The sequence below is a fragment of the Anopheles nili genome, chromosome 2, assembly GCF_943737925.1.
Source record: "Anopheles nili chromosome 2, idAnoNiliSN_F5_01, whole genome shotgun sequence".
Classification (NCBI taxonomy): Eukaryota; Metazoa; Arthropoda; class Insecta; order Diptera; family Culicidae; genus Anopheles; species Anopheles nili.
The window spans coordinates 332,447-351,676 of NC_071291.1; the positions used below are offsets into that span (position 1 = coordinate 332,447).

General features: G+C 36.3%; 3 protein-coding genes across 4 annotated transcripts; 2 read left to right on the top strand and 1 right to left on the bottom strand.

The window, feature by feature from the left end:
• On the bottom strand, positions 1-6,226 carry LOC128720539 (DENN domain-containing protein Crag). Of its 2 annotated transcripts, XM_053814213.1 has the most exons (10): positions 5,477-6,226; positions 5,292-5,392; positions 5,075-5,225; positions 2,802-5,005; positions 2,416-2,715; positions 2,149-2,232; positions 1,636-2,044; positions 1,093-1,527; positions 806-981; positions 1-685 (listed from the first exon to the last, which is right to left on the bottom strand). In XM_053814213.1, the coding sequence occupies exons 1-10, from the start codon at positions 6,224-6,226 to the stop codon at positions 367-369; spliced, it is 4,929 nt and encodes a 1,642-aa protein (XP_053670188.1). In that variant the 3' UTR covers positions 1-366. The 2 variants fall into 2 exon arrangements, with proteins under 2 accessions (XP_053670188.1, XP_053670189.1); XM_053814214.1 differs by lacking the exon at positions 2,149-2,232.
• Positions 6,227-9,275: 3,049 nt separating this feature from the next.
• Positions 9,276-11,709, top strand: LOC128720541 (juvenile hormone esterase). The gene is made up of 6 exons (XM_053814215.1): positions 9,276-9,476; positions 9,715-10,425; positions 10,501-10,663; positions 10,735-10,916; positions 10,997-11,174; positions 11,272-11,709. Exons 1-6 carry the CDS (start codon positions 9,276-9,278, stop codon positions 11,643-11,645), a joined length of 1,809 nt encoding a protein of 602 aa, XP_053670190.1. The 3' UTR covers positions 11,646-11,709.
• A 1,588-nt stretch (positions 11,710-13,297) lies between these two features.
• LOC128720745 (adhesion G protein-coupled receptor L1-like) lies at positions 13,298-15,722 on the top strand. The gene is made up of 7 exons (XM_053814440.1): positions 13,298-13,467; positions 13,659-13,764; positions 13,822-13,988; positions 14,137-14,274; positions 14,332-14,518; positions 15,158-15,259; positions 15,369-15,722. The coding sequence occupies exons 1-7, from the start codon at positions 13,298-13,300 to the stop codon at positions 15,720-15,722; spliced, it is 1,224 nt and encodes a 407-aa protein (XP_053670415.1).
• Positions 15,723-19,230: the final 3,508 nt, after the last annotated feature.

Here is a 19,230-nt window from a genome sequence, read left to right on the forward strand (position 1 = left end):
TTTAGCATGAAGTTGAAAAGGAAATAAACTAACCTATCCCACTGGTGCAAACCCTTCTTGGTAGAAAAGGCGCTTTAGAGTGTTCCATCCATCATGCAGCATCATTATGTGATGTTAGTCATGGTCATTACATGAATTGCAGAAAAATGATGCGTCTGCTAAGTTAATACATACAGTATTTATTTAATTTATATGTTTTCCTTCAGTCACTTTTAATACCTCAATTTCTACAATTTATAACTTATATATAGAAATATAAAAACGTTCAATAAGTATACTCATCAGAAAAGTATTTTTAAGCCTGTTTTCAAATCATAAATTTTCACAAATGGTAATAAACGTTTGATTCGTCATTAAACCCACCTGTCAAGGCAAATGTAATGGCTTAAAGTAAGCACGACAAAACATGGCTGTTGACGATGGGGGCAAATCTTGACTGCGGTAGAAGGTATTGGATTCTTTCTCCATTAGCTTAGCGAACACAGCCGCGTATTGGCGATGAAACGAGATGAGATCGATATGGGCACACCCTATCTCAACGAATGCTAGAAACAACATATCGCGATATATTGAGTGAGTCCGATCGACGCCCCGGTGTTTTAGCTTTTGTCTTTCGTTAGCTAATCGTTTGATAGGGGTGAGTAAATCGTTGCAGCGTATCGAAGCAATCACTTGTTGCATCACACTGTAGAATAGCAGAAAAACAATAGATTCATTTCATAATATGTTCAAAGACTAACGCGCTCATACTCAATGTTAATATCAACACACATCATCCGCCTAAAACACACATCCAGATACTTACGTTCGATTTATCGACGTTTGATCAGTCAAAAGAGCTTTCAACAGTGTACTATTCGGTTGGTTCTGGCGCCAAAGCATGTACATCGCAGGCCCAGCCTCCGAATGTAGCCGTGGATTATCCCACAAACAAAGAACAATAATAGTTTTTACATTACTCAACGGGTCTGCCTTATCGTCCTCCTGAGAAAATAACAAAAATAGATACATTTATATATTGACAATTATTTTCTTTTGCTTCTTGCAGACCGGACCATATCGACTATTAAACAACTATTGGGTTATACGAACTTGTTCAGGCAACACGAGGTTTGGCAGATGAGTGTTGACGTCTATCCGTTCCATGAACCACATCAAGTTCCAATAGATGATGGGATGCTCATCCACAAATTTTGATTTAGTCAGTGCCAGATCTCCCTCTTCGCTGAGAATGTTTTCCAGCTCCTTACGCAGAACAAGAGGGTTTAAATATGGCACACTTATTATATCCGATTGGTGATGAGCTGATGGCAGCCTTTTGTTCATTTCATGATGATCGGAAGCTATTTGCACATTAAGAAATGGCACTGTCACTTTGCCACATGCATGACAAGTAGTGTTTAAATTAGAATCTTCCGATGACCATCCAGCCATAACATCTTCGTCGTACAGCAATACCGAACAGTTATGACACTGCGAGCAAGATGTAATTTCAATAGTAAAATCCGCGTCATTTGTTTCCGATTGCTACGGATGGAGAAAAAATAGCATAGAAAAACATGTTGAGTTTTAACAATTTTAACAATTTATCCTAAAGTAAAACATGTTGAGTGTACACTAAGTTGAGCATCTTACCTCCAGCATGGCGGGATAAATGTTATCCGGCAGCGTTGAACACACGGCGTTCAGGCTGTTGGTCGATGTAGCATTTTCACCAAGAGGAACTAAATTATTATAACTCGACTTGCGCGACTCACTGAAACGAAGCCAAAGATCAAATTCACTGGAAACACGGCGGGACCGATTGCCATTAATAGCGTTTGTCATCGCGTCATCGTTATGCAGAAGATCGTTCTCGGACCCGTGACTGTCGCGTTCTAAAGAGCCATTCATCCCAATCGTTCCTATTTTCACTGGTGTTGAATTTGCCGAAATGGCTTCCTTTATTTCATCCAATTTTTTGGCTACCGAAGTCGCGGCATTTTTTATGCTGCTTAATCCACTCTGAATGATTTCGTTTGATTTTTTGCCAGACAGACTAGGACTAATTAAATGAATGCAGAAACGATTTAAAATAAAAATTAGATACATTTTAATTATGGCATATTTGTAATACTTATTCAAATCGAAAAAAGTATGGAAGCTTACCTGATATTTGAAATATTCTCTATCATATTGGTAGACAAAGATTTCAAATCATTTTTCATAGACATACGTGCAGGTGAGTAACGGCTACAACAAAAATGTACAAGGAATATGGGAAAATAAAGCGAAAAACTTATTCCGTACTGCAAGATTTAACTAAATTTAAATTAAAATGAAACGTGTTCTAAAGTTCAAAGTTCTGTTCACTCAAATGAAAAACGTCATGACACCATACCAAGTTAGCATTTTTAGACTAAAACATAAACTTACCCAAAGTTAAATCTTAATGAAGAGCCTAAACTACCAAATCCCGACGAAACGGTATTTGTCATTGGCATTGTTTCCGAACGCTGCATACTTTTGAGCTGGGTTGAATCATCAAATGTTGCCGATCGTTGTCCTTTAAACAAAATCGGCTGATCCGTATAGATGGTGCTATTATGACTGCTTTGGTTTCTCTCATTAGATTTGTGTGCAGAGTCACGGTGGACTTCCATAATTTTATCATTCACAGACTCGTTAAGAGCGCCCAAAGGATCATTTTGCGTTACAATAGTACGTGAAGATATCCTGAGAACAGATCAAACATTATTTAATTTATTCAAACTAAACACTACATGGCTATAGTTATTGCTCCCAACCGTACGTTTACTTACTTTGTTGGACTACCACCCTTAGGATTACTTCCTTTCGCATCGTCTAATTCTTCTTGAGAATTAGTTTCCTTTGGATGAAAATCAAGTGCTCGTTTTGCTTTTGTCGCATCCATTCCATTTTGGCGTTGAAGCTTATCGATAAATTTCGAATCCCCAGCAAAACTTTCGGCTCTTGCTAACATACGAGGACTCAGATCACAAGATGCCGTTGGTGGGGATTTCTTATATGCTAATTTTGTTTCTGTTCCACCACAACCGGTTTGCAATTTAAGATGATGAGACGCTTCTCCACTGATCAGTAACCCAGCACTAGAGAGCACCTCCGATGATTCTTGGTGACTACTCGTTGCTGTATTTTGTCGGACGATTGCTCCAAGACGATCTCGCAGTTTATCAAACGTGCTAAAATCCATCGTAATTGTACCAGCATTTTGTTGTTCTGCCTGCGAGTATCCCGAGTCGAGACTGGTTCGGGATGTTCCATCGACCGAGTCTAAGGTGCCACTCAATGATGCATTGTGAATATCTTGTCCTGACAATGAACGTCGGCGTCGAGCAGCAAACTTTTCACCTGCGCGCTTGAACTGAGCTGCTCCGATAACGATGTTTCGCAGACGATTCCACCGCATTTGAGACGAAAGGATGGATTCAGAAGGCCACTGCGCTTCCAAAACGCACCGATTATAAACACCATACGTAAGAGCGTTGGGTTGAATACCAGATCTTTTCATCAAGTAATGCAACCGTACAGCAAGCACAGGAAGGTTGTGCAAACCACACAGTTGCATCATGATGCGATAACAAACTTCATCACACGGCACCTTTAACTTGCAAGCTTTACCGAGTAAATCGTATGCTTCCTTTAAAACCGCATGTTCACGGCCTGTATTTTCTGAAATCAAGCTTGGTAGTACAATGAAATAAATCGAATAGCACGTAGCGAGCAAATGCTTTGCCCATAGTTCTGGATTGCCTTGGTGTTTGCGAGCTAATTTTTGAGCCGTTTTTATTTCATGCTTTGTACGGCGTGCCATAGGCGATCCCGGAGCTGCAGAAGCGTGATTTTGAAGCACGTTTTCCAAATGGCTGCGCCTGGATTCTTTCAGCAAAATGGGATTGAGCGTAAACGAGTCGTACGAGTAGCATTGGTCTACAACCGGAAGGCCCGGCTGACATTCGGGCGGCAGAATAAATTTTGTACGTTCGCTGCTCTGGCCCGCATCCCACTCAATGAGTTTGATATCTGTCGGAGTATCTTCGTACGCACTCACTTTTTCGGCGCACTCGTCAAAAAATGCTAGGTTATGATCACCGTCGGACACAAACGAGCGTTCCTCGATGAACCTGATAAACATTTGCGTTTTCATCAATAATTGAAAGAACTTGTGATGCGCTTTGTCTCGAGAACGCAAAAATGCCTCCATTCTAAACAATGCATTAGGGTCAGTGGCACCAACCGTAGGTGCCTTCGAAATCGGAACCAGGTAGTCTCTATAGCCTTTTAGTATACATGCCGTGAACTGAAGGAAAGCTTCCTGAATTCTTTGCTCTAAATTTTGTTCTCTCTTTCGTTTTTTCAAATCACGATCCAAGCTATTGTTGGAATCACACACTTGGTTTTGACTTAGTTCCTCTAGATTGCGAAGAGTTTGACGTAAGATCCGTGAAGCCCTTTTAGGAAGTAGCTTTGTCGTGAGGTGTTTTTGTGATTCGCACAAACTAATGTTGTTGGTATCGAGATCCACACAAGTCACATCGCTTGGAGGTTCATAAAGATCAAAAAAACGAGAATCCACTCCTATCAAGTATGGCAACGGTGCATGAAGTACTTCAGCTAGACCCAGCGGGCACAACGGTATGTACGGACATTGCCATTTAAACGGGAACAAAAATGACGATACTGCCTCCGCAACTGCCGTCAGAATGGCCGGTCGCAGTGAGTGAATGAGCAGTTTCTGTTCTGTTAGGACCAGCAGTAACACGTGCAAGCAGTTTTCTGGTCCAAGATTGGAGAGTAACTGGCGAAAACCGGCGCCACTCCTGGGTAGAGGGGAATCTTCTGGCAACGTTAATAGTATTCTATTATTACTGAGTGTTGACAGTTGCAGCAGAATGCTTGGCGCTGGAAATGGTACCTCATCAAGCAGATGAGTTATGTACCGTTCAATAGGAACAGGCAAATTTTCATTGAGCTTGGAAAGTTGCTACAAGATAATAGTAAAACAGTCATTATCGTACCTTCTTGCCAGCTATGCTTTTTCAAAATTACTTACGTGTAAAAATTGAAGCCATTTTTCGAAAGTATCACCGAATGGCCACCGTGACAAAAGACAGATAGATTTGTTCACGTGCAGTGAATGCGTTTTATGCGAGTCCTTATTCCAATCGAGTAGCTCCCGTTGTTGATCATTTAAGTTATTTTCGCTACAAGAAAACACTCAATGCTTAATAACATCCAACACATATGTTTATGTAGTACTCGACACTCACCAAAATTCTTCGTAAAACGTTAAAGCTGATCCGTATACTTTATACGTGCCATCGTTGACTGTAAGAACAAATGTGCTGAAGACGGGCTGAATTGGTTTTCTCTTCATCTGTAAAGGAAAAACCGAACGTGACAGTGTTCATTTTGATATCCAGGTCTGCCCATCCTTTCAGCGCACTTTCAATACCTTTCCATCACCACCAGGCACGTGTTGCCATGCTTCTAGCGTAGTACCCATGGGCAGGCAAAAGAGGGGCACACTAGGGCACAATGTTAGCGGAAAATCATTGTGATCAAACGTAGGATACCGGTGCAATATTTCTGGCTCGTAGCTAATTAGTTTTGGACGGTTCATTGATTTTTTATAGCAAAGGTATACATCACTGCCCATCAGCCCTTTGTTCAGAGTTTTATGGATCATGCAGAAAGCATGCGGTGGTTTTTCACCCTTCGAAGGTATCACGACACACAAATCCGTTACAACAAGTTCATTACAGGGCATATCGGTGCTCGCACGACGAAATGTCAAAAACGTTTTAGCCGAAGAATTGTTAACATTTGCTAGTCGATCGCCAGGGGTGCTTAGTACAATTTCTGCATCAGCCATAATACGCTCAGCTCCTTCGTACATAACTCCTATATCGACCAGAGGAGGTTTATCCTTGCCTCTTCGGTAGTAAATAAAGCAACCAATCGTACGGACGGAACCGTAATTGAGATCTGCCAACAATCCAGATGGCGTGCTCTCAAGAATTTCATAATCAGCTGGGATTTTCTCTCCCAACGACGGAAAATAAACGCCTATATCTGTGATAGGATCTATGGTGGTTGTCAATCGTAAATGTGACGAGTCGTTGAATATGTTTTCCTTTAGTAGCTTTGGCTGCTCGGGCATTCCAGCCACTACAAAGTAATCGGCTACTCGTCTCTCTTCCATTGTTATCTATTACTGCTTGCACTCCTGTGAAATACAAATTACGAGAAATTTATAGAAACATTAGTTAAAGAAGCTTTGTCTAATTTCAATGTATGCCAATTAGTGTATTAATCATTTTATACATCACAAATAAGAATATAAACAAATAAATGCAACAATAATAAATGCACAAATAAGAATATAAACAAATAAATAATGTTCAGAATTGTGAATACCTAATAATGTGTATATAAGCGCGCAAATCAGAAGGATTTATTATTCAATATCATATACTAAAAAATGTACAATTTTTTGCTCAAATAAATCCGTTTCTTAACAATTTGGAATATTGCAAGATCATTCAAGGATTTTAACCTAAATATTTTATCGGTTTAAAAACTTTTGATATAACCGAAGTTACACGTGATAAGATGCTACGCGATAGTTGGGACGTGATTTTGGCCAATTCTTTTGAACATTTTTCTATTATTGTTTGTTATTTATTGTTTTTTTTGTTAGGGTTATGCAAAAACCCAATAAACAAAACAAAAAAATTTTGCCGTTGCTTACGTTATTAAAAACCATTGATTGGAATTGAATTATGTTCCTTGGTGATTCTTACTATAACTTCCACGAGCTAAGATTTTATCGAAGATGTTTAAACCGATTGTTCACACAATTAATGCACTTGGTGTCGATGATATTGCACTTACAACTATTAAGCAATCACAAATTACATCTCAAAAGATATCATACTACCGCACCTTATGCATAGACTAGAAGAATTTCGCAAACACTAAGGTGTTCCATACACTGTTGACAATACGGTCGCGATTTTCAAGATAATCGCTTATGCGTTATCACAAACCATTCACAACTAGGTTGATAGCTACAACGTCAAGAAATTCAGCATAACCGATATCAACTGCGCCACCGTCACTATTTAGTAAACCAATAATATCGGATTGTGACATCAACAATCATTGTATAGAAACTTGTGTTAAAAAATCACCAGGCGTACTGCGTAGCTGATTTTTATTATTCATTTGAATCACAAGAATAATTTGCCCTGTTAAATCACGCAATACTAGCCACACCTTTCAGGCGAAGCAACACCACAAAAGGCAAGAAAAACACAAGCCAATGTTTCCGATTCCAGGCCTTTGTACGGCCTACCACAAGCCTTTGCTTTTCTGCCTCTAATCGTTTTGGATAATGCAGTTTTTCTCGAAAAATATTTAAAAAAAACGAACGCAACTATTACACGAAATTACATTCAAGTTTACAAGCGCGATTCCTTGTCGCGCTAATTGTAGCAATCTTTCATGTTTCACAAATATTTTGCAGAATAAATGTTTTTCTTTTCACTTTGCACCTGAATTACATTAGAATATTTTATACGGATTTTTACGTCAAACATAAAACTCACTTGAAATTGACGTTTATATGTCAAATCAAATATTTCTTTCATATGAGGCTATGTTACACGGAAGCCATTTTTGGTATAATTGCTAATGTTTGGGTCGCCTCCTTGGCCGCTAGAGATTTTACGACGGTTTTCAGAAAAATACTAGTATCTAGTGTGTAGTAATACATACTAATTCATGCGAGGGTGCAATTCTGTCTGAACCACTCCAGAAATGTTCAATCCGGTTCAGATATCTCTGACTCTTTTTGAGCTAAATTATGTTTCTCTAGTTTCATTTTATAACTGAAAACTTTCAAATCTATGAAAATCATTTTTTAAAAGTACCACGTGGCTTTAAGAGCTAATAATAAAACCGAGCATTATATTAAATAGCCTTGATACATCGATTGAAACAATATCTATTTTCTGAACTGAAATCTAAACTATTTTCTGTTATAGTATAATGTTTAACTTTTCGTAAAAATTGCTTAGAATATTTTTTGCCATTTGTGAGCGTTGTGTAAATTATTGTTCGTTTTACTAAATACGAGAAATTACCGTTGAGTAATGAATGTAGCTAGTTATGCATGTGATGTATCTTGGTTTATTCCAACGCTTTTTAACAGAATTCAAAACCAGTAATATCATAATTGAAGATATAATCGTTTACAGTGATAATTGTAATGTTATAACAATAAAGTTATAATCATAATAAAAATTTTTATTATTATTATTTTTATTTTAATTTTGTTTGCTGCGTGCTTTTTTGTCACCGAGTTGGTTCATAATTGGTCATAAAATGCCTCTGGTTTCACATTCCGAGTTTACGTACCGTACCACCCTCCGACAATACTGGCTATTTTTTGTCTGTGGGAAATACGACTGTAGGAATAGTCGTAAAATCTTGAAGATCTACAAAATTGAGAACTTGATTGATGATATGAGTCAACACACGCAATGCTGCAGTTAATTCCATAGTTCTCGATGAAACGATAACATCTTAACCCAAAACCGGTTTTATGCCAAAACTCATTTTATCTTGAGGCAGGTTGCATGGATTGGGCAATTATTTTATTATGATTACAAAAAAGTTGGTTTAAAAAAAGTATGTTCTTGCGAGAAATCTCCATATTTTTCATTCGGCAACTAATAGAGTACGAATATAATTTCCATCTAGCAATTTACACGAATCAATAAATAAAAGTTGTTCAATAGTTTTGAACATGAGCTGCCGCCATTGCCTGCGTTCCTTACTGCAAGGTACCAAAACTAGTTTATTAGCCTTCGCTCGTTAACTGGACATGTTTGACTGGTGTTAGACCGATCTGTATAAAACTTTGATGTTCAGTAGATCGAAACCACAGTCGGCAACAAGTGTTGAATACATGAGTGTTCTGTTGGTTAATCGTGCTGCATAGATTTTCAGTTAAAACGATCTCCATAATTAAAAAAAACTGCGTAACTTCACGGATTGCTTACAATGTAGATCTGTCGGACATATTCAACTAGAAATTGATCATCCACTTTACAAATATATTAGTTTTCATATTTTATAACTGCGTACTTTACAGTGCCAAGCTGCTAGGCTACCCTACTGTCTACCAGCTGGCAAGCAACATACAGAGAATGAGAACGAGATTAAGGCTGCGATTATGGTCCACCATGGCTATAGTTCTAATATTGATGATAGCCATCCTAAATTTTGACAATATTTCTGGTCGCACTTCAGATAAGCTAATAGTTACATTACCTCATGGAGGCATTCTCGTTGGAAGATACCTCAACACGTTAAGTGGGCAAGGTATTCTTGCCTTCCTTGGAATACCTTATGCAAAATCACCCATTGGGAAGCTACGCTTCAAGGTATGTTTAAGGGCAAATCACAAATTGCAGGTATTAAATTCATACAATATTCAACATCGTTATTTGCAATCGTGATATTAGTTTATGTGTAAAAAAAATGTATTTTTACTTCATCTCTCTCTTTCTCTATTTCTCCCTCTCTTGGTTTATTGGCGTTAAAAGGTATTTCCACTTCATGCTTTACAAATGCTATACTACAAGTTGAATATGTGTTGATCGTTTATTTTGAATTTTACAGGCTCCCGAAGCTTTTGGAGGATGGACAGGCGTACGAAATGCCACCACAGATGCACCACTGTGCACTCAGCGAGATCCATACCGTCGTGACGAATCAATTTCAGGCGTGGAGGATTGTCTGCAACTTAACGTGTATGTTCCCGAAAGGGCACGATCCCAGAACGTTGAATCCATTCCAACTATCTATCCGGTTATGGTGTTTTTCCATGGGGGTGGATGGCAATGTGGATCGGGAACTCGTGCCTTCTATGGCCCTGATTATTTGCTGGAGCATGATGTTATCTACATTGGAGCAAATTTTCGACTTGGACCATTAGGGTTTCTTAGCACCGAGCAAGCCGACTGCCCTGGAAATAATGGGCTCAAGGATCAAACCATGGTGCTGCAATGGGTTCGTGAAAACATAGCGGCTTTCGGAGGCGATCCGCAATCTGTGACGGTGTTTGGAGAGAGCGCCGGAGGAGCTAGTGGAACGTATCACATGATGTCTACTCTGTCCAAAGGACTTTTCCATAAAGTTATTTCTCAATCGGGAGTAAACTTAGATGCTTGGGCTCAACCGGCACATCCTGGAGTAGCGCGTAAACGCTCCATTCAGCTTGGCCAGATGCTAAACTGCACTGAAGGACTTGAGGGACGCTTTTTTGATATGCTTAACTGTCTACGGATGATTTCTGCAGATGAAATTACAAGAAAATTCTACGACTTTTTTGTAAGTAATTCCACCGGTGATACACAAGAGTTTACCACTGTCACTATACATACATTTCTTCCGTTTCACTTTCAGATTTGGGACACTGATCCCATGATTCCATTTCCACCTGTTGTTGAACCTGATATACCGGGTTCATTTATAACTAAACATCCACGGCACGAGCTTGAACCACATGCCATTGGTCTCCCTTGGATGACTGGCCTAACACTGGACGAAGGAGCTCTAAAGAGTGCATGTGAGATGATTAAAGTTAAAACTACAATTTTTTTCTGGAAAAGTTTGTTGATATTTGGTTCTCACTTACAGCTTTGATAAATGTGCCAAATCTACGACGAAGTATCAATGAAAACTGGGATCATGCATTACCCATTTCATTGTATTACGATCATCATAAATTGAGCAGGCAGCGTGAAATCACGCAGCTTATCAACGATTTCTACTTCAATAATCAGAAACTCACTCAACAAACGGAGAAAAATCTTACGAATGTATATATCACCGTGTTGTTTAACATGTTTTTAGTACTCTCGTTGGTCCTAACTTATTACTCTTTTTTTCTTTTATGAAGCTTTATTCAGATGCGTGGTTTCTAGCAGGTATGGATGAATATTTACGAATTCGTTTTCTCAACAACAGTCAACGACAATCCCAAGTGAAAGCTGGTCCAACATTCGTGTATCTTTTTGCTCAAAAAGCTTCCGCCAGCTTTACAGAAATATTCAAAGGAGGGAAAGAAAATTACTACGGTAAGCTGATGGCTTTTACAAAGTATACTTTCTACTGTACACAAGTGCTTCTACTATTCAGCATAATATTGAAAATGCCAATGTTACATTTGCTTAGGTGTATGCCATGCAGAGGAACTGCAATATTTATTCCCAATAGCAAAGGATCTTTTCCATTCAGCTGTTCCAACTGACGAAGAGCACAAAGTACGACGAATTATTACAAAGCTTTGGGTCAACTTTGCTCGTACAGGCAATCCAACCCCATCCACTGAAACAAATGATAAAACCGATCTTCCTCAATGGCCTCCTACTGATCGATTTCCTTTGCGGTATCTACGTATCGGCAGCCTCGACTCATCCAAGCAGCCGATTGTTGCGCTAGAATCAGGGCTATTTGAAGAACGTGCTGCTTTTTGGCGTCAGCTACAAGCTCATCATACTCCAGCCCATATCACTGATCAAGTGATGCACACACGCGAGGAGCTTTAATCATCCGTATAATCACGTTTCTACGTAGGTAAACGTAAAACGGGTATTTTACGATAAAATAGAACTATACATCATATAAAGTTAGAGCAAGCAGTAGAAAAAAAAACCTAGCAAAAAAGGGAAATCGTAAATAACAAAATAAAAAATATCCTATATTTGTCATTTTATCTGTTTGAGGTTAACGGAGTTACCACACCCCACTTTTGATGTGTTATTAATCCTACACTTCATGCATTCGAAGAAGCTGAATAATACTGTTAAAAAGACCAGACAAACAGTTTTTCCGTAAAATGAACGGCTCGTAAATCGACACAGCAATAACCAACTCATGACTCGCGTTTCAGAATATGTGCGCAGGCGTATTTTTCGGCAGAAAAATACGAAATTTCCCCTTTGAATGAACGAATCATACTCGGAGTCAGATAGAACAAAGTATTTTCATATTTTTCGTGAGCAAATAAAAACTTTCATTCAGTATGTTGGGTGTCTTGTTGGCAGTAAGACTGCTTGTTCAAGGCATTCTCTCTACTGTTAATTAACATGAATTCCGTATCAACACGATTATGGATTACCATAAGCTCAAAATTTTTTCCCAAGGGTAAATTCACGTGCGTCAAGATTCGTGTAATAGGTAATATGTCAATAGTAATTTGTGATTAACTGAAGCATGCATATGCAAAAAGTAAAAGCGGATGAATCTGGAAAACATACCATTCTCAACAGCATAGTGTAACAAAGAGCCTTATTTGTGATTTGAGTTACAATTACTATTATATTTTCTCAATTATGTGCACGGTAATAAAATGTATAAGTGGGCTGCTATAAAATAAGGCTTTCGATTCATTTTCGTTGCATGTGAAATTAATGCAAAGCAACAACAAAACCAAAAGCAACATCGACATTTACAAAAGTGAGTTTTTAAGGGAATTATACTTTTTTAAGTGAGTTTTTAAGTGTATGTATTGATTTGTGTAGAATCAACAGTGAGACGTTTATATGCTCAACATAGAGAATGGGCATAAAAATGTGATGAGACACCACATCTTTTCATATTATCTTTCCGGCTGACAAGAAACATTGTGTTCTCGTGAAGCTATCATCGAGATAATCTGTTGGAATTAGCTAGCCTACTTGTGGCAACAATCGAATTAGAAAGTAATTTTAAAGATTCACTGTAAAGTTTTTCATTTATCTATCTCGTTTTTTTTAATTTTTACAAACATCTTGCAGTGTATAGCAAATTGAGCTGACCACACTGCAATTGTTACTTGCAGTGTGGTCAGCTCAATTTGCTATTTCATACATATTTTGTGATATTATAATCATAGTTCAAACAAACTGTAATATTCACGTTAATGTTTAACGTAATTCTCTTTCTATTGCATTTGTTTGCACTGAAGTAATTCATGACTCATTTACCTTTAAACAAAGCTACTATGCATACTGTGAACGGCTGGATTGCATGGCGGTGGTGTATATCATGCAACCCAATATTTGATAATCATGATTCGTATCGTTTATGTTATTGAGGTTCAGAAAGCTATAGTTGGTTCTATAATGTAATATGAAAATGTTGCTTTCTTTTTTCAAGGATTTGTTCAGTTTTTGTTTTAGTGCACTACAGTGAGGTATCTTCCTTAGTTCGAAAGAAAATGGAAACCCTTTACACTGGACACATCCACGGATTCCCGCCAATGGCCAACATTTCATATGGTTCATTCAGCACGGCTTGGGGATCGCAAGGAGGATTAATTGCATTAGGTGTCGTACTTGGCAGCTCCGTTAGTTTAGTTGGCTTAGCGTTTGCATTTATAACATACAGGTAAGAATTTACAAATTTTTATATAAATAGCTCATCGTTTTTATTGTTTTATTAAATGCTAGTTTTGTAATCATTTAATATAAATTAATGTCTTTATTGCTACTGGCGTTTGTTTGTAGATTTTTGACATATTTTGATTTTAATGTATACTGTAATATAAATTCACTAAAAACTATTCTCATATTTTTCAGCTTATTTTCTGATTTGAAATCTCTAGCAGGAACAGCTCTGTTAAGTCTGTTAGCCTCATTGTTCATGAGCCAACTACTTTTCGTTATTGGCGTTGGAGGTGTTCAGGTTAGTACATTTGATTATTCTACAATATCAATTCAGTTATCCCTACTTTCATTCTAGGATTCGGAACTGTGTTTATCTCTATCATTGGCTTTACTGTTCATGAAACTGGCCTCTCTTTGCTGGATATGCTGCTGTTGCCATCATGCACTGGTATTGTTTCGCTCAAACACAAATATCAACTCCAATCCAGAATCAAGTATGGGAAAAGCATTAGCAAACTATAGGTAAGAATAGTTGCAAGCAATCTATTAGATGATGTTATGTTTTGCAATCAACTGTTCAAATAGTCCAATATTAATATCAAAATGGTTTATGTCGACTTGATTAATTTGTTTCATATAACGGTATTTTCCTCATCTTGGTTAATTCTAGCCTCGTTTCTTGGGGGTTTCCTCTACTAATGCTTGGAGTTGCGGCTGCGTTTAAATATCAAGAACGAGAAGTTAAAATAAGCGGCGCACAAGTTATTGCACAAATCGTTCACGAACTAAATGGTGAAAACCATTGCTGGTAAGGTATCTTATGATTAAATAGAATATGATGACTTATATTTTTTAAGCTTATCAGGTTAATGGAAGGATCCGCTTACGTATGGGGATTTTTGATGCCAGCGGTTATGTTACTTTTTTCTGGATTCTACCTTGCCTGCCAAGGTGGTGGAGCAATTAAAATTGCTGCCGCGCTACAAATTGATTCGCGTTCAAAAAATAAACTAGTTAAAAAACGTGGCTTACAAATTGGATTATTCTTTAAGGTGAGATAATGACTACATGCTAAAGAAAAACTAACAGTGTACAGGTTAAACAGCAAGAAAATATTGTGGATAGGACAAAGCGTTAATGGAAATATTACAATACGAGAAAACTTTCCCCAATTCATATGTCCAAGAGCCTAAAAGGTCCAAGGGTAGCCTAAAAGTCCATTATCTTTTCTTTCACTCGCACAAAATCCTTCTGAACATCTTTCCCTCAAACGATATGAAGAGAGTATAGTCAACTTTGTCAATTTGATTGAAGATTTGACAATGTGTTATTCTTAGAAAAATTTAAAAAAAATGATATTGATTAAAAATTCAATTTTATTTTTAAAAAATTCAATATATGTTTTAAATAAAAAAAATCGTTATTTATCACATTAAAATCGTAATTTTTGTATTCAAATTATGTATAATACCTTTCAAATCTAAAATTTGTTTATTGAAAAAAAAATCAAAAGCTTGTTTTTTTTAACAGTACATCAAACATTGGAAAAGAAAATGTTTCGTAATTTCTAAATTTTCAAATAGTGACGTGCATACTTACAACATATTTTAAACGGTTCATTGAGCAAAGATGTTTGTAGCTTTTATCCAATTAGCAACGTCTGATACTTTTTTTTATACCCTTATTGTTAGATACTCGTAGTGTTAGCTACGGTAATAGTACTCGGAGCGGTTGCTTCAATATGGAATGTGATGGAACTTTGGTCCCTGTATAGCATCGCACAAGGAGTCCAAGTAAGTCACCATCAGGCATAAAAATCGTCAGTTTCATTCGATATCATGTTGATATAATTTTGGTTTGTAACACTGTAAAACACATCTATAATGTTCTTATAATTTACAGGGTCTCGTTATTGCGTTGCTAGTGTCATGTAACTGTAAGGTATTAAAACTCTACTCAGCTCCAAGAGTTCGTAAATCTCGTCGAGGTACATATCGCAACCTTAAAGAAGGCGATGGTGGTCGATTTGGGATACTTTCAATAACTAATCCTAACTACCACGATAATGGCCAGTCTGTTAACCCAACCAACGATAGTTCACCTAGCCTTATCAAAATGTCGTACAAAGAGAGCAATTTTATTGACCGTATGGACAAGGCGACCCCAACAGTTCTGGATTGTGCATTTACAGGAGAGCTATCAACTTCGCTCTCAATCGATGAATTATCAAAAAGTCCTTTACCGGTGTCTGTATAGATAAAATATGCTTGGTCCACGAATCAAATTTTCTAGACCAAAATGTTTTGTATCGCACTTTCATAGAATTTATTGTTTAAAGACATGCTTGTGCGATACAGTAATTTTATGCCAGATAGGACAATAAAACAAGGTAATGCGAGCATACATGCAAGAGAAAGTATTTAAGTCAAACAAACCAACAAAGAAGCATAAAAATAACAGTCATATCAAGCTTGAACAAATAAACAAGCATTGCGAATATTCTTCCCGTATTTTAATATCAAAAAGTCAACATATCTGCCGTCCATATATTTTTTAATTTTTTGAATGCAATAAAACATGTTTTAGGTTTTGAGTTTGATAATTAATATTACATATATAAGAATAAATCCCTTTATACAATGGCAAAATATTATTTTACTCCTGTACTCTACAACTTGTTCAATTTTACGATATACTGCTAGCAACTGCAAGTACATGTATTGCCGTTATTGCAATCACTTTAACATAACATATCAAATTTTTTCCTGCAGAAATTCGAAATAGCTTGTAAAAACCGATAATATTTTTATTATTATTTTTCACGCCGTATTGTGAAACCGATAATATTAAAAATTGTGAATAATTTAACCATACAAAGTGGTATGAACCACATGTCTATATATATATATATATATATATATATATATATATATATATATATATATATATATATATATATATATATATATATATATATATATATATATATATATATATATATATATATATATTATATATATATATATATATATATATATATATATATATATATAAATTTTATAAATTGTAATTCAACAACGTGGCAGATGTCTAGTTAGAATAGTCGAACTTAAATTAAATATAACATTGGACGAAGTACTTTATCTTCAATTGTAATCAATTGCTGTCAAGACAAGGATATATTTTCAATCTCACAGTAGTTTAATTTGCATACTTAATAAACTTAAACTTCATTTTCTGGCACATGTTTGCAATTCATAGAAATAAAGCTTTTAGCTTTGGTAATTTGGCAAGTAATATAAACAGCTTTTGTGGGCTTGAGACCAACTCAATCAATAGATCGATTTCAAACGTGTAAGATGGAGTCAAAATCAAATAAGTATTGCACAAAATAGTATGAGGAATATTTAATAACCTTGGTAACGAGTATTGAACCAGGAATCGCCGGAACTGACTAATGTAGTTGTGCCTCTTTCAATCTGCTATAGAACGAGCGAGTTTTCCTCGAATGAGAAAGGAGCTCCAACAGTTGTTTGAACGTCTCTTCAAAACGGTGCTTTTTCTCCTAGAAAAGAAGGGACTGTCTTATCAGTAGCCTGTAGTTTTTCACGCATCTTCACAGAGTTTTCATTCACATGAATTCAATGTTGAATCATACGGCCACGCATTGTATTCTTCTAGGATAGTATTCACTTCACCGCACTTTAACCGGTCCTGGTACCTTGGCATGAGTTGGTTCCGATGGATATTGGGTATAGAAAGTTTCTGTAACTTTTCCATAACCAGGAAATGGTAGAAACCGACGATCTATATGTTTTGACGTAGATTATTTTCTACAGCCATTTGTCAATGAAAACGTTGTCGGGTTAGAAATATTTTCGCATGTTGAATAAAAGTACTGCATATGCTCATGGAATTAAATTTTAAAATTAATAAATTTTGACGCTGAGACATCCAAATGGCTGAGACATCCAAATCTTCTGCATTGAGCATTAAGGCGTCTGTTGACGAGCTTCACATCGTGTTGTGGGCAACGGTCGTACTCTTTATAACTATGTATAGAAGAATTCCATTTTGTTATCGGAACTTCCGCTCCGGTTATACTTCCAATGCAAAACGTCTCCTGTTTCGGTTATGGTCAACAAGAAGATATCACTTAGGGCATACGATTTGATAACGACTTCATGTAACACGAACGCATACAGTACAATAAACCTATATTGTCTTAAAAAATAGAATGAATGTGATAGTGTAGCAATCGATAACTATGTGCAACTGATAATTCGATCAACATTTAACTGTGCCGCACCAATAAGGCGGAAAAATGTAAATATGTAACATAAAATTTTATAAAAGACCTCAACGTTAAAAACGCATATCATTTGCAGAGTATTTGCGATGAAAAGCATATGCAATGTTATTCATCTATAAAATAAAAAAATCGTTGGTAGTTACTTTTCTTAAAATTATTTTAAGCAATGCTCTATTATGTTCTTGGTAACAGCGATATAACAGCAATAGCACAACCACAGTGTAGCAAAAACGTGTGCCAGGAATAATTTCAGGTTAAATAATTTGTTCAATGAACTCATATAATAAAAAACGTGTGTACATGTCTCATGCACTGAATTATGTAATTAATATATTCCATGTTATATAATCTCAACTGCTGTTATCTGAAACAAAGTTTAGCTTGCAATATAATGTTTAGAATTTATATTGTGAATAGAAAGCAAAACAGTTGCAATATTATCAGGTCTAAATGATCTCATAAATGAATAAAGAAAAATTTACTACAAAAACATTTATAACCATTCATATGCATTTTAGACAAGTGTTACTTTAAAGATCATACTATTTTGTGAAACGAGAATTAAAAAAAGAAAGAAATATCATACTCGAAAAACTAATGGCTCCTTGATGCCAGAAGCAAAACCGAAGAACGTTTACTCAACAGCATTTTTCCTGCACGCGAAAACCTAATGAAAGGGAAAATCTTTATATTATTATCTGCTGCAACTGGCTTCATTAGTAAAATATGTGTATGAAATACTAAATATAAAAATTAAATACGCAATCCAAATACAAAGCTTGAAAGCGGGGCACGTTGGAGCGGGCGCGGTCAAAAAGGCATAAAATCGACTTTTTCCGATTGTGGCAATTTATAAGCCATTCGACTAAAAACATGCTAATTAAAAGAATTTTGAAAATTTAGATTTGTAAAAAATCTGGTTGCTGAAATATAAAGCACCAAAGTCAAAAAAGTTGTTCAAAATGCTACAAAAATTACGTTCTGATGGTACATCTTTCGATACCAAGAACATCATTATTTTTTGTCATAAAAATTCTTTTTTATACAATTTAAAGAATTTTTTGTATGTTTTCTTGTGATTAAGTCAATACATGTTTTTAACGAATCTAAATATAAAACTTTTAGCAAAATATGTCAAAATAATGGAAAAAATGAGTTTTTTCAACTTTGGTAAGGAATCAAAAAAATGCTTGAAAAGTCTTATTTTCAGATAAAATATACGTTATTTCTTAAGTAATCGATTACTAATTTTTGAAGGTTTCCCATCCATCCAGCTGCGCTTACCACAAGCTTTTTTTAGCTAGATTTGAGGTGGAGACGCCTAGTGCGTTGCAAATATTCACATATGCACATATTATTCTCTATTGTAAAGAAATCAGCCTAAGTTTTGCGGTATAATCAATTGTCACCTTGATTTGCAAATATGTATTCTATTTGTTTCAAAGATTTTAT